At 58.7% G+C, this 14,564-nt stretch overlaps 4 protein-coding genes across 4 annotated transcripts; 2 read left to right on the top strand and 2 right to left on the bottom strand.

Moving 5' to 3' along the window:
• Positions 1 to 705: 705 nt before the first annotated feature.
• Positions 706 to 5,165, bottom strand: GGTG_08800 (caffeine-induced death protein 1). The gene has a single exon (XM_009226642.1). The coding sequence runs from the start codon at positions 4,406 to 4,408 to the stop codon at positions 1,064 to 1,066; it is 3,345 nt and encodes a 1,114-aa protein (XP_009224906.1). The 5' UTR covers positions 4,409 to 5,165; the 3' UTR covers positions 706 to 1,063.
• A 193-nt stretch (positions 5,166 to 5,358) lies between these two features.
• On the top strand, positions 5,359 to 8,392 carry GGTG_08799 (hypothetical protein). The gene is made up of 3 exons (XM_009226641.1): positions 5,359 to 7,110; positions 7,196 to 7,679; positions 7,769 to 8,392. Exons 1-3 carry the CDS (start codon positions 5,650 to 5,652, stop codon positions 8,035 to 8,037), a joined length of 2,214 nt encoding a protein of 737 aa, XP_009224905.1. The 5' UTR covers positions 5,359 to 5,649; the 3' UTR covers positions 8,038 to 8,392.
• On the bottom strand, positions 8,157 to 9,569 carry GGTG_08798 (pre-mRNA-splicing factor CWC26). The gene has a single exon (XM_009226640.1). It carries the CDS (start codon positions 9,366 to 9,368, stop codon positions 8,280 to 8,282), a length of 1,089 nt encoding a protein of 362 aa, XP_009224904.1. The 5' UTR covers positions 9,369 to 9,569; the 3' UTR covers positions 8,157 to 8,279.
• Positions 9,570 to 11,735: 2,166 nt separating this feature from the next.
• On the top strand, positions 11,736 to 14,554 carry GGTG_08797 (hypothetical protein). Its single transcript, XM_009226639.1, has 2 exons — positions 11,736 to 13,396; positions 13,486 to 14,554. The coding sequence occupies exons 1-2, from the start codon at positions 13,182 to 13,184 to the stop codon at positions 13,925 to 13,927; spliced, it is 657 nt and encodes a 218-aa protein (XP_009224903.1). The 5' UTR covers positions 11,736 to 13,181; the 3' UTR covers positions 13,928 to 14,554.
• Positions 14,555 to 14,564: the final 10 nt, after the last annotated feature.

Genomic DNA, 14,564 nt, shown 5'->3' with positions numbered 1-14,564 from the left:
TAGATAGCAGATTTTGGTTGATATGCGGGGTTGCAACGCGGAAAAAGAAGATATCTTGAAGGTAGCGCTGTGTTGAGAGATTTGTGAGAGGGCGAAGTGCTTTGCAAGAACCCAAACGTGAAAAAACTAAAGTCGAGAAGAGAAGAGAAGATGGGAGGGTATCGGCAGAAGCAAAGGCGGCGAGGTGTCTGGGGCGGGGACCAAGGAGGCTGGGTTGCGTTCGATGCTATTGTGATTGTTATTATGCTTGTTCTTCAATAGGACCCGCCAGTGCGTATTGAGCAGTGATTCAATAGGAGACACGGACTGGGTGGTGTTGGGCTCGAGGCCAACCTGAAGCCGTCCTCACTTGCCCGTCAGTTTTGGCTCAGATATCCCAACGCCCACCATGCGGTGCCTCCTCTCCGATCTAACGCATCCTTATCTCTTTTGGGGGCTGCTAAAAATGAACTAACTACCTGCTCGTCAATCTTGCTATGAGGCGAGGGTGTTTGGCGGTGGCTGCTGGAACAGGTGGTTGGTTGCCGGATATCAGAGGCTATTTTGAGGCCGGTGGAACGGGTAAGACAACTCCACCCCAAGCTTGGGTTCCTGCAGTCAAGGCAGATCAGTGTGGTTTTCCACGAAGGTGAAGCACCCGCAAGTTCTTTGCTATCATCCCCCAAGGTTCCTCCCAGGCATGGAGGTTGTCAGAGTAGTAAAAAGCCTACGCCACAAATCACAACGACGAGAGATAGCTAGCACCACAAATGGAACCCTCATTCGTCTCCTTTCCGTCGTTTTTCTTCCCTTTCTGCTATTCTTCTTCCTTTCTGTTGTTCTTTCTATCCTTCTATCATCCTTTGTCGCACTTCCTGCGCAGTCTACGTTACATCGCAAAATGGGGGAGCGGAGAGACTATGCACCGAGGCCTGGAGAACTGGAAATAATAACAGGAATACGGGTTTTATTCTACAATAGGCAATAGCATGACTGGCGCGCCTGGTCAAGGGAGTCTTCTGTGTCATTAATCGTGACATCGTGCATGTTGCTTCAGTGAGCAACTACGTGACAAGAAACCAGATCAAAAGGGAATGTTTCGGCCGTGAATCTCGTCGAGGAGATCAACCAGCGCGTTCTTCTCTCTGCTGCGGTCCGCATCGACCGCGCTCTGGAGGAGCTCCTCCGTCAGTGACGTGCCCGTGGGCGAGGCTTTGCCCGCGCTCTTTATAATCCTCCAGGCGCGCCGGAACTCGTCGCGGATGCTGACAATGCCGTTGTGCGTCACGGTGCGTGCTACGTTGTGTTCCAGCTCGAACGGATCCTCGATAGCGAAGAGATAGCGGTGTCGTACCTCCTTCACCTCCGAGAATGGCCGCGGCGTAACAGCGGTGGGCGGGGGCGATGCGAGCGCGTCAGTCGACTGCCGCTGCGCCTGCGGGGTGCCGGGGAGAGGAGGAGAGGGCTCGCTAGTGGCCAAGACAGCTGGCACGGCCGAGGGTGTCTTGGGTTGACGCTCGATGGTCGTTTTGGCCCCCGTCCACCCTTTATCCTGCTTCATCCGTAGTCCGCCTGGAGTGCGTAGGCTGATAACCTCGCGGCCCCAGTCGAAGCCGCGGTAAGCGCTCGTGCTCATGGTGCCACTCTGGGCGTAGTACTCAAAGAAACCCCGGAGCAGGTGCCCAATCGATTCCTGGTTCTGGTTCAGCCGACCTTCGGCAGCCAGGCGCTTGATCTCTTCCTCATCGCGCCAAAACCTCACGTCCCGCCCCTTGCAGTTCTCTGTAGCTTCCTTCTCGGCAGGTGTCAGGTGAGGGTTTGTCGGCTTAGCCAGCTGTTGGAGATTCGGACAGACGAATGGCTGCGCAATGTTCACCAGGTAGTGCAGCATCATGAGCACGTAGCCGTAGCTGCTCAGCGTGCCCCTGTAGGCCGTGTTGATGCCACGCACCTTGGCCCAATGCTTGACAAAGAGCACCAAGGGACGGACGCGAGGGTCCGTGTGAGAGTAGCACCGAAGCAAGAGCGTGTTCTGAAGAGCCAGGTGGGCAGAGAAGTTGATGTCGCACTGAACCCCTGCCCCAGTTGGAGGGAACTCCAGGCGGTCATGGTATGGGTCGCGGGGCTGGTTCGGCGCAGTCATGGAGGGGTGCGGGAGCGACTTGATCTTGCGCATGACGGCCGTGTCCTCCTGCGTGATGGGCACCACAAAGTCAAAGTGGCGGTGCGAGGAATCTGACCGTTGCATCCGTCTCCGCAGAATGGCCATGTAGTCGGCCACTACGTCGCGGTCGTCTTCGTAGAGCCCCTTCTTGAGCGCCCGCTGGAACTCGAGGGCGAGCTGAAGGCTCCTGTGACGGCGCGCCGCGGCCCTCAGCGTGTCAACACCCTCCTCCTCCGCAAAGGCGATGACCTGTTCCCGGATGTCCTTGTCCCAGATTCCCGTGACATATTGGGCGATTGCTAGTGGCAGAACCATGTTTGTAGGAGAGGGCGTGTCGTGTGCCCCTAGCTGAGACAACAGCGCCGAAGTCCTGCCATGGTACTCGGATGGTGACTCGTACTGACCCTGCTTCAAGATATGCATCTGTATCGAGGGTATCCTCTTCAATAACGTGTCCACCGCCTGCTTAAGCTCTTTGGCGAAGCCCAGGGGATCCAGCCCGAACATGGCCCTGTTCTGGAGTTCGGTCCAGAACTTGAGCTTCGATGCGGCCTCCTTCTCCATGATTGCGTCCTTTTCCTGGATCTGGCGCTTCTCCCACGCCATGGCCAGCGCCTCGCCCTCGACCTGTGTGTGCATTCCGGCCAGCGTACGTGTGGTTGGGTAGTTGGCATCATCTCGGAGAGAGACCGAGACTGTTGCTTGCAGTCTGCGCACCAGCTCTGCGTCCGCCAGCCCCCGCACAAAGGCATGGGCCACATCGGTAACAATCTGGAGGTCTTGCTTCCCCAGGTTCCTCATGTTGGAATTTGTGATGTCGCTTCCACCCAGTCGCCTCAGTAGCCTCTTGGCAAGTCCATAGTATGCCGTGAGGGTTGAGTTGCCCGTCTGCTTAAGTTGCGCCAGCGCCCGCTCGTATGCCTCTGTACCGATCTCGATGGCCTTGGGCTTTTGGTCACCGCCTGCCTCACCGCCGTCGGTACCAGCGTCCGCTGGGCTCTGGGCAACGCCGTCGTCGCGGCCTTCTTCATTAGTCTCATCGTCCTCCAAGGCGGGATCCTCGTCTTCGCCTCTCTCCCACCGGCCTCTCTCTTCCAAAAGCGCCATCCTGAGTTTTTCGGGCGGCTTCTCGCACAGTTTTATGATGGGAACTCGCGTTCGGGTGAGCAGCCGTGCACCCAGTCCAGCCTCAAGAAACGCCTTCTCGATCAGCCGCGGGATCGGCGAGCCTGCATCGTCTGGTAGCGGATGTGAGAGTGGCGAAAGGAGCCCAAGGTCCATGTCGGAGGCCTTGGTTGCGAAGCCAGAAGAGAGACTCCCGAAGCACCTCAGCTGAACGCTGAGGGGCGAGAATTGCGTGTTTCCGTTATCGTTTGCCTCGAATTCAGAAATAGCGATACGGCAGATGTGCTCAATCGTGGCGCGGAAGCCCTCGTTCTTGGCAATCTCGTCGTACGAGATCTCGGCGCCCCTGATGATAGTGTCACACAGGCCGTTTAGCAACTCGGCCTGACTGGCTACATCATCTGGCTTGAACTGATACAGGCGCCCAAAGCCAGAGTTTCCAGGCCTGTTTCGGCCTTGGTAGCCATGCTCCTGGCTTGGCCTGTCGCCACCGAAGCTGGGCATCTGGTAGCTCCTCGGATGCTGCTCGCCATTGTGGCCACCTCGCTGGCCCCTCCATTGGCTATATTCACCCGTCGCCGCGAACCTGTCGTAGGGTGGAGAATACTGGCTACGCATCTGCGTGTAGTTTGGAGGGGATGCGGCCCCGTATAGGGCGCCGTGTCCGCCAGGCTGGCCATGTGGGTGCGAATTTTGGCGCTGCTCGAATGGGTGGCCGTTGGATAGCTGGTGCTGATGGTCGTTGGGCGAGAAGCCGGGGCTCTGCCGATGTTGGTAGTGGTACGACGTGCCCATGTGCTGTTGACTCTGATGGGACATCTGAGGGCGCGGGTCGATGGGGATGGACAGCTGGGCCGACATTTGTCTGCGCTGTGCCTGATTGGGGCGCTTTCTGGTGGGCTTTGAGGACTTCTGCGCCCCGATCTCCTCTCCTGGAGTCAATGAAGGTGGCTGTCTGTCAAGGCCAGGTGGGACGTCAAATGAGCGGGCGTTTGGGGGAGCGCCAAGTCCAGACCGTGGATCAGCAGATGGCACAATGTGCGGCGACGGTCCTAGGCCGTCGCCACTCCCCGTGTTGGAAAGGATCATGCCCCGTAGCTTGTTCTCCAGCCCGGCCGTCTGCTCCTGGAGGGGCTGCATCGTCACGGTGGAGGGCTGCGGAGAAGCGACCTGGAAAACGAGCCAGATGCTGAGTGCACGGCCGAAGTAGGAACCAGACAGTGTGAACCAGAAGGTCTAAGTAAAATGGAGAATGAGGAAGGAGAGATGACCACTGAGATGCATTTAGAACGGCCGATTGTGAGCCCAACGAGGCAAACTTTTGGTTGAGCAAGCAGTGTTGGAGGTGGTTGTGATACAGGCAGGTGATGGGCTGGTATGAAGGCGTCCTGGGATTTATATGGGCAACACAGGAGCGGGGCAGCAGCCGGCCGACACAGAGGAGGCAAGGAGGCACTCGAGGCAACCCGCACTTGTGGTGTTCGCCACTGTGTGCCTTGCTGCCGATTTCCAGGGCGGTTCCAGGGAGAGGTGTTGGGCCAGCCAAGTATCAGAGGCGCGTGTCGACACAACAGCGCCCTGCTCGCGTCCTAGTCCTGAGTTGGAGCTTCGGGCTGGAGTATTGAATTCCACCCCGCCCTGGGCTCGGATATTTGTCCCAAGAATGTGCCGAGCGCAATTTGCCCTTGCGTAACGAAGGCCCAGCGGCACTGCTGAAGACTGGCCCTGGAGTAAGAGATACGTTGTTCGTTGAGATATTAGGGCTGGCGCAATCGGAACAGATGAGGCGTGTGCATAGGACGAGGAGGCGATGTGGAGGTGATGGAATGCTTTGTTCGACCCCAGTCTCTTTTATCTGGACCTGGCCCAGAAACCCCAGCCTGCTCATCATTGGTCGCGCGATTGAGCTCCCAGCCGAGCGGGGTCGCCAAACGCAGCCACGGGCCAAAAATGAATCTGGGTAGGCACACTGCCACACACTGTGTACTCAGACGGCAAGCAGCCTCCACAAACAGCCAAAGTGGGTCCAGACCATCATTTTGAGCCAGAATTCCAGCCAACGTCTGGCTGCCTGCAACCAAGCCCTGCCTCCAAACCGCTGCACGCTGACCGAGCTCTTCAACGCTTCATGTTCCCTTGTCGCCACCCGCCCGGCATTGCGTCCGGCGCCGTCCCACGATAGACTGCTCTTCCTGCAGCCGCCCTCCCGCTCGCTACACTTTGTGATTTCCAAGACCGACATAGACTCATCGTGTATCGCGTTAGACATCGACACGCGTGTCCAGCCATTGCTCCACTGCATGGCAACCTCCATCTGAACCGACAGCGTCACCGCAGCCGCATCGCGAGCCTCTAGACCACCTCGCCCACCACCCACCACCATGAGCGCGCCTAGGTCAAACCCGCCCAACGGGCCGAATGCGAACGCGCCGAACCCCAATGCCCCGAACCCGGCCGCTCCCAACGCCGCCCAGAATGCCGCGGCAATGCGCATTCCCGCTAGCCTGCGCAGACGCACGGCGGCCGCGTCGAATCCTCTCGTGGGCCGGCGTAAACACGATCCCTCCAAGACCATGAACCGCCCCGCCTCGACACAGCGCCCGTCCAGCACAGCCTATGTCAAGGCCACGCCCAAGGACCCCCTCATCGCCCTCAAGGAGCAGAACGAGAAACGCCTCAAGGACTTCGAGGCTCAGCGCAAAAAGAACGGCGGTTGGACCAACCCACCGCCACAAGGCGAATTCATGGACTACCCGCTTGTTATTAGCAAGCGCGCCCTGGATGATGACACTCTCTTCCACGTCATGCGCTTCTCCCACACCAAAGGTGGACAAATCGACCATACCGTGGACCCGACTGACCCGAACGACTTCACCCGTCCCGTCGTCCTCCACCGCCGCGACGCGCAACAGCCGGCTGCAGCTCGCGAGGTCAAGGATGAGGCTGCGGTTGAGGAGGAGCCAGCGAAGCCAACGATGGACGAGAAGGAAGCCGAGCGCCTGGAGAAGCTCAAGGCCGAGAAGGAAGCGCAGCGCCAAGAGGACCTGGCCAAGATCGCGCCGGGGGTGAAGACGGCCAACGCAGAGCCGGCGCAAAAGAAGACTCAGAAGAAGGAGAAGCCGTTCAACGCTCACTTTCACACCAAAAAGACAGCCGACCCCAAGGCGGGGCAGCTCAGATACGCAGAGGCCCTCCCTTGGCACATTGAGGACGCTGATGGCAAGAATGTCTGGTTCGGCCAGTACGTGGCTCCGCTGTCCCGTGCGAACGTGGGCCTGGTCATTAGCGGGCAAGGATTCAAGATGATACCGCTGGAGAAGTACTACCGCTTCATCGCCAAGCCCGCCTTCAAGGGGTTCAGCCTTGAGGAGGCCGAGGCCCAGATGAAGCAGAAACTAAAGATGCCTATCTGGGCCGAGAAGGGGGAGTCTAAGGAGGCAAAGGCAGAGCTGGCCGCCACTCGTCGTTGGATGGGCGGCGGCTCCATGGTCAAGCAGGAGAGCAGCACCTACAGGGCCGCCCCGCGGTCCGAGAAGGTTGACCATGACGACGTCGACATGTCGGGCGACGAGTTCCAGGACGATGATGAGGCCCCCACCATGGAGCGCGATAATGACGAGGATGCCAAGGATGCGCGAGAGCGTCAGCGTCGAGATCACATGGGCGCCAACCTGTTCGGTGAGGCCGACGAGAAGGAGGTGGACGAGGAGGAGACTGCCAAGATGCTAGAGGATGCCGTACGAAAGATGCACGGCAAGAAAGTCCGCAAGGCTCTCACGCGTCACGAGAAGCACCTGGAGTACCAGAGCGACTCGGACAGCAACCCATACGCATCTTCGAGTGTAAGTTGCGACCCTTGGCGTGCCCCTACAAGCACATGGACAAAAACACGTTTCACTTGGATTCCGAAGCTAACACCTCTGACAGGACGAGGAGGAGGAGAAGCCGGACGAGGAAAAGAAGGACGAGGCCAATGGTAAGGATGGCGAGAAGGAAAAGGAGAGTGAGACCAAAGATTCCAAGGACCCCAAGGATGCCAAAGACAAGAAGGCCGCAGCCAAGGGGAGTGGCGCGGCGGGCAAATCCAAGGCGGACGCGACGAAGGGACCCAAGTCGCTTAAGCGGCCTGGATCTCCCAACCTGTCCGAGTCGAGTGGAAACGAGTCGACGCGGAAGAAGGCCAAGAAGACGGCCACCTCATCGGTCCAGCCCAGCCGCTCAGGCACGCCCCTTCCCCAGCGCACCAAGGTCAAGCCGGCAGGTAGCGCCACCAGCGACGGGGAGGCGACGGGCGGAGAGATGTCTGACGGTGGACTCAAGAAAAAGAAGCTCTCCAAGCTGGGTGGGACGGGCACTCCCGGGGGCTCGAGGGCCGGAAGCCCAGTCCCGTCGCAGGGACCGGTTGGCTCTTGTAAGTTTGCGCCTTGCATGGTCCCAGGGCCACTGCCGCTGCCGTCTTTTGGCGCAAAAGTTTGCTGACAATATCCTGCCCGTCAAAAGCATCCGCTGGCGTCTCCCCGAAGAAGGGGACCCCAGTGCCCGATGGTCCCGGGCAAATCATTACCCGTGAGGAGCTGCTGGCCGCGCTCGAGGCCAACCCCAATGGCATTAGTATTGGTGACCTTCTGAAGCGGTACTTTAGCGACCGCGTCGGCGATGGCGAAAACAAGCTCCAGAAGAACAAGTTCATCTCGTTGGTGACCAGAAACTCCATCTTCAGAAAGGCCGACAAGCTGCTGCTTCCAAAGCCCAAGAAGGAGGCCTCCTAGACTGCCCTCCAGGGGGCTGCTCGGCGACAGACGGGGAATTTGCTAGGACCTTACTACAGTTAACGGCGTTGGTATGGATAAACGTCGTTCACACATGGACGGCATACTCAAAACGTGCACTGAGCAGACGAGGGCACCAAAACACCGAGCACGTGTGAGCGTGTACGAATAGATGCTTGTGATTTTCTCAAATAGGGGTATATAGGTTATTATCGCGCCCCTCGGCGACGCTCGCACTATTTTCAGTCCTCGTCCATCTGCCACGAATACTCCAAGCCCTTGTTGCGTTCGCGACGGTTGAGCGCCTTGAAGCGCTCGACCTCGAACCCGTTGCCGCGGTCCACGCCGTCCCAGCGGTACCCAGGCCGTATGCCGTATCTGTTTGGCGCCGCAGGCCCCTGGTAGACGGGTCTGCCCTTGTTCCTACTCGAGGCGCCCGACTTGCCGCCCGACGCAGCGCCGCCGCCGCCCCTGTCCTTGTCGGCCATGAACTGCATCATGGGGTCGTTCCAGCGCTGCTGGGCCTTGAGCTCGCCGTTCATCTCGGCGTCGTCCTTGCCGCGCGCCAGCGGCATGAGGGCCGCGTCCTCGAGCGCCTCACGCCGCATGCGCGCCTGCTCCAGCTGCACCTCGCCCTTGAGCGCCTCCTTGGCCGCGCGCGCCTTGTCCTCGTCGGCCCGCCGCTTCTGCTCGCGCTGCAGCGCCACGTCGATGCGCCGGCCCGTCGCGTCGCGGAACACCGTCTCCTCCTCGCCGCTGCTGTCGCCCCCGCCGGTATTGCCGCCGCGGGCCGCCCGCCGCGCCGCCCGCCTCTCCGCCCGCTCCGCCTCGTACTGCGCCTTCTCCTCGGCCCGCCGCGCCGCCAGCTGCGCCGACACAGCCGCCGCCGTCTGCAGGCCCGCGTGCGTGCCGTCGCTCATCTTTAGTGCCGCCGTCGCCTGTACGCCGCCCTCGACGACGGGCGCCTCGTCGTCGTCCGCGCGCCGGGCCGCGGCCTCGGCGGCCGCCTCGGCCAGGACGGCGTCTGCTGCTGCGGCCTCATCTGGCGCCGTTGAGGGTTTGCTGCCGCCGCCCAGCGTCTTCCAGCCGGACTTGGCGGCCTTCTTGAACTCGGCCGACGTGCCGGCCACGGCGGCGCCGAGGTGGGGTTGCTGGTCGTCTGCGGCGCCGGCGCGGCGGGAGGTGCCCCATGCCGACTCGTCGTCGTCGTCCTTGATGAGGAGGCCGTCCTTCTTGCCGCCGTCGCCGTGCTTTCTCTTGCGCTTCTTTGTCGGCTTCGGGTCGGCTGTGAGGTAGTGCTCAGCCAGGTAGGCGGCCAGGTCGGAGGGCATCCTTGTTGGCTGCTGGGGGTGGGTGTGACGGATGTCGTTATTTCTTGGGGCGATGCGGGCCTTTTTTTGATGGAGCGTAGGTGGCACTGTCGAGCGTAGTTTGCATCTGTAGTTTAGGACATGTGGCTGGTTTTGCGCGGAGATACCGTTCGTCTTGGTTTCGGAGCAGTGTGCATCAGCCTCGCGTCGTCGCGATGCTTGTGCCAAACTAACGAGAAGCGTAATCACGTGGCGATAAGACTATTATCGACAACTCCATGATCCTACGACATCACACCCCATGTCAGAGAGTTTCTGTGGAGGTGCTTGGCGTGTTCTGGCACGTGCGCGAGCACGTGACAGCGCCCGAGGTGACGATAAATCGATTTCATTTCATCACATCCCATGTCTGCCGAAGCCGACCTACCCAGGATGGCACAGGAGATTTCCCAAATATTGCCACGCCGATATCTTACCCTTGGGCTAGCCGCACCAGGAACGGCATACATGGTCGAGTGTTGTGTTGCTGGGGTTTCCAGGCTGGCACTGGCATGTGGCCGTTCACGCGACCGTTTTCAGGAGCCGTGATTGGGAGAGGCGTCATTGTTTCCGTTTGTCATTCGCCGCTTGCACCGCATTCTCACCAAGCGCCGGGAATACGCCGTCGGCTGTCCTTGATGACGCGCATTTCAAATCATGGGCATGACCTGTTACCGTGGATTGTGTCCATTGTGGATGGGTGTATTCACAATTGCGAGTGTTGAGAGGCGAATGCTTGCCAAGTGTAAGTAAGTCGGGCGAACTATGTCCCTCCCTATGCACAGAATGACGCCCGTAACCTTATTTGACTGGTATCAATAGCGATCCACAACCTCAGCACCAAATTAGCTCTCCGAGAACGCAAGGCTTGATTTTGTTGCCAAATTGGGAGCAGCCAGTTCATTGGATCCTTCCAAGGCGCAGCGAGGAGTGTTATTATAATATTACTATGCAAACCAGCCGCAGCGTCCGCAGAAACAAGTGCCCGTTTCCGTTATGGAACTCGGGCGCAACGGGTGTTTTAGGTTCTACCGAGTGTTGTGGAAGCCAATGTCCTGTTGGCGTGGCTTTGAAACTCGCATACCGCGGTTTCGACAAAACGAATGCTTGCACAGTGCTGGATTGGAAGTGCAGCCCAGGGTTCCAGTTTTGGTTCGCATAGCAAATTACAGCACGCATGAGCTGCCGGTTTGCTGCACGCTTTGGTGGTTATGGCTGAGGCAACAAAAAGGCTTGCCCTAGCAAGACCGAAAGAACACAAAGCACTTGAGATACCTGCCCGAGCAACTAGAGCCCCGAGGGATAGCCCCGATCGTTTTCGTGTTCTGTCACATCCCGATGGCGCACAGAGTGGTAGCAAAGGCGGGGTTCCGACTGGACGTTGGATCTCTCGTGCTGAGTGTGCTTTGGTTGTATGTGATGACTTGCAGAGAGGTATCTGGGCCCGCACAACGGTGGAATAACCAGGCCAACTTGGAGGTCTCCGTCTCCTTTGCTGTTGGGACCAGGCGTTTTGGGTAGTACGCCCACCACAAAAAAAAACGACAGTCTTACAGGAGGTCCCAAAGATTGAATGAAGTTGTTAGTGCCGTAAGCTTTCCTATTCTTATTTCTTCCGCACCTATTCCTGTTCCTATTCCTCGAAGGAACTGCCGTTTTTTGTGGTAGACGTGGGTAGGCATAAAGCGTGGCAACCGCCTGCAAGATGGCACGCAACAGGTAACACAATTGAGCTCCAGACATGCACTGTGCCCGCGCCTTGCTTCTTTGAGCTGGGGTTGGCCGCGTGATACTGAAAGCGAGGAAACCCCTTGGCCCGGCCTGCTCTTGCTTTGTGCTGGCCAACAGGCAGCGCTGATGACGAAATCGCTCCCAGGCTGCACCACTTTCGTCCTGACAAATGGGATGGCGCGAACGGTAGCACGGGCCCGCGTCCCTGGCATCTGTTTGGAACATGCATTTGTATCTGGAACCCGGATGGGCGCAATCCCATTTGGCAACTCCGTCTCGTCGCTTTCGTCAGCGTCATCGTCCAGCTCCGCCAATCAGAGCCAGCGAGTGGGCTAAGAAAAGACAAAAGCGAAAGACCTCTCGGCGGCTGGCCGCGGGCAGTGCCACGACGCCTTCTTCCTGCGCTGCTGATTGCGAAGCGCCGTCTACCCTGATTTTGCGACCAGGTTGGCTCCCTGATTGTCCCGATACGGCAATCTCTAAGCGCAATCAGCGAGGGCCGCGCCAGGCTCTTCCTTGACCTGACCTGTGCTGTCCGGCTTGCCTGCTTCAAGTTAGGCTCCATCCCACACCCACCACCCACCACCCTCCACCCCCGCCTGCCTTCCCCAGGTCACACACACTCTCCCGTCCGCCCGACCTGCACATCACACACGCCCCCCATGTCACACCCACCCACGCCGCGATGGAAAAACATTGTACGACAAGGCAGCCATCACCAGGCACACCAACCCGCGCCTTGCTACCAAGTCCGTCATCGTCACGCACACCCCGCAAGCCTTATCGCCGTCATCCCGACGCGTGCGCGCGCGCGCCTCCAGGAAAATGGGTCCCGGCGTGGGTGAGCGACTGGACGAGGAGGGGTGCGGACCTGTTGGTCCTATGATAAGGTGAAAGGGTGTTGCGGGTAGTAGGCCTGCGCTCTCCAAGGCCCCCGTCGGCATCATGCTCACATTGTCGGGAGGGAAAGGGATTGGTTGGTTGGCTGACTGGCTGTGCCGACGCACCCCGAGGTCCGGTGCTCAGTGGAGGCTGCGCGGGAATCCCGGGAGGCCTTCCCAGCTATGCCGTGATCCCATCCATGCTGTATTGATAATGACCTCTGTCTGCCTCCTGTGGCCGTCCCTGGCCTCTCCCTCCTCCCATCTCCCTCACACCCTGCTCCCAGCCCAAACAAACCGTATATAAACAGAAGCCATCAAGTGTGCCAGTACCGATCTGGCTACTTGTATATTTTTTCTCTATTAGGCATCTGCATCTGCATCATACCTACTCATTTTCGTCCTGTCATAACCCCATAGTGTCTGCATACAGCCTGCCCCCTGGTTCCCAGGCTAGCCGAAAAGTGGTGGTTTATCGCACTCCTTATCTCCGCCAAAGCTCTCCTCGCGCCCGCGCCAGGGGCCCCGGCAATCCGCATCTGCTCCTCAGCACTCCCAGTCTTTGAGTCACACGGCCAACCCCGTCTGGCCCTTTCCCATCTCGTCTCTTGCTGTGCAATAAGAGAACAAAGGGGCTTCCGGTCTGATCACACAACGCCATCGCTTCTGCATTTGACATTACGCCTTCCCCTTCTCCGCCTTGCTACTTCCGGGTGACTCGTCGGCCCTTCATTCCAGCTCGTTCCGACCAGTGACTTCCCTAGACGATTAGCCGGGTCACCCCAGCACCTCTCGCCGCACCCATATAGCCCACGTCCCCGAGGGTACTTCGTCTCTCGCTCCGTCATCCATATCCTAGAACTTTCTCGTTAAAATACCTTTAATCCTATCCTTTGGTATCCCCTATCTCTTTCGCCTGCGTCACCCCATTAGACTGTATCACTTGCCTTCGCTGGCCAAACGACCCCGACCGCCTATCGTCAAAGGTGTCCAACTCGGACAAAGAAGACGTGGCTGTACATATAGACGCCACCCTCTTGGTCGGATACCCCGAGCCATCCCGACTGCAACAGATTCACGGAACCGCTACAGCCAGGACAACAACAACGACAACAACCAACACAACCACCTAAAGAACAACGCCATAGACACTCCGGGCACTTGCACCGGCTGCATAACCACCATGGCTGCCATGATCGAGACTCCCGCCCAGTTCGAGCGTGACCTCCGCAGCGCGCACAAGGGTTGGAAGCGCGGAAAGGACTCGCGTGCGAAGTGGGCACACGGCCACAGGCCCGCCGCCGGAGTCAAGTGGAACCACTTCACTGGAGGCGCTGCTGACGAGACGCCCGAGGTGCTGCTCTCCAAGAGCAGGCCGGACAAGAAGTACAGCGACTAGTGAGTCATTGCCTCGTGTTCCTTCTCGACGATGTATTTGTGTGGTTGCATTGCTCTCGATCGTGACTGACGATCCCCTCCTCTTCCAGCTGCCACGACTCGCACCACAAGAAGCACCCCAACTATGTGAAGGTCACGCGGCCTCTACCCTACATGCTCGGGCCGTCAAACGGCAGGCCGAGCGGCAGGATGGGGGCGCGGGGCGAGATCGAGGACCCGGAGGCGTCGCGGTCCATCATCGACCTGCTGGTGCCGGCGGCCCGCAAGGAGTCGTGGGGCTTCCACTCGATGGACGGGGTGCTATACAGCTTCGACGCGGTTGACACGCCGTCGAGGCCCGTGACGCTCGAGACATTCGTCAAGGCCAACAACCGCACGACGGAGAAGATGGTCGAGAAGGAGTACGAGATCCTCGACGCCAACGGCGAGCTCCTCAAGGGCCGTAAGGCGAGGAGCGACCTGCGCAAGTCGGCGAACGGCGCTGGAGGCAGCGGTGGAGGCATCGATGACGACGACTTCGAGCTGGTGTGAAAGCCGGCGAGGCGTTGTTTTTGGTGCGAGGTGATTGGATCGGCGCATTTCGCTTCTAGACTGTGTTTGCCATGTCTCTGCCTATGCAGGGTCAGCATCCCTTCCATACTTTTCCCTTCCTTCCTGTAACCCTGCATTTTTCATCGTATTCCCTTTTCAGGTTGTTGTCCAAGCGTTTGCTTTGTCGGTTGGAGTTTTTTTTTTTCTTTTTTTCTTTTCTTTTTGCCCTCCGTTGGGTATTCGTTTCGACGCAGGGTAACAGGACCGCTCAGGTAGTGCGCCGAGCTTCACGTTTGTCGGATCCTTTCGCTTTAGACATTTATACCGGGATGGATCGATCGAGAGCACGTTAATGTCGGCCGTGGTTGCGGTCGTGGGCAGTCAGTCGTTGGCAGTGGTGAGGGATTTGCGGTGCACCCTTGTGTGGCAGAAATTTTTAGCATCCTTGGGGATGGCTGTTGTGCGTGCCAGCCACAGTACCCCAGTGGGGTGCGATTTGGGTCACGTTGATTGGAGCCGTATAGTTTCGACGCTTCACTTTCCCGCAGTCTTCCATATTTTTCTTTCCAATTTCACACCTTTCTTTTTTCTTCCCTTTTTTTTTTCTTCTTTTTCTTTCTTTTTGTTTCTTATTCTT

The sequence above is a fragment of the Gaeumannomyces tritici genome, assembly GCF_000145635.1.
Source record: "Gaeumannomyces tritici R3-111a-1 unplaced genomic scaffold supercont2.4, whole genome shotgun sequence".
Taxonomy (NCBI): Eukaryota; Fungi; Ascomycota; class Sordariomycetes; order Magnaporthales; family Magnaporthaceae; genus Gaeumannomyces; species Gaeumannomyces tritici.
Note: the sequence above shows the minus strand (reverse complement) of the source record. Positions and strands in the feature narration are given on the sequence as shown.

Bases quoted from the DNA above. Each gene is read 5' to 3' on its own strand.
- GGTG_08797 (XM_009226639.1), top strand. From the start codon at position 13,182: ATGGCTGCCATGATCGAGACTCCCGCCCAGTTCGAGCGTGACCTCCGC. The intron at 13,397-13,485 runs GTGAGTCATTGC...CTCCTCTTCCAG, and splicing joins GACAAGAAGTACAGCGACTA to CTGCCACGACTCGCACCACA.
- GGTG_08798 (XM_009226640.1), bottom strand. From the start codon at position 9,368: ATGCCCTCCGACCTGGCCGCCTACCTGGCTGAGCACTACCTCACAGCC.
- GGTG_08799 (XM_009226641.1), top strand. From the start codon at position 5,650: ATGAGCGCGCCTAGGTCAAACCCGCCCAACGGGCCGAATGCGAACGCG. The intron at 7,111-7,195 runs GTAAGTTGCGAC...CACCTCTGACAG, and splicing joins ACCCATACGCATCTTCGAGT to GACGAGGAGGAGGAGAAGCC. The intron at 7,680-7,768 runs GTAAGTTTGCGC...GCCCGTCAAAAG, and splicing joins GCAGGGACCGGTTGGCTCTT to CATCCGCTGGCGTCTCCCCG.
- GGTG_08800 (XM_009226642.1), bottom strand. From the start codon at position 4,408: ATGCAGCCCCTCCAGGAGCAGACGGCCGGGCTGGAGAACAAGCTACGG.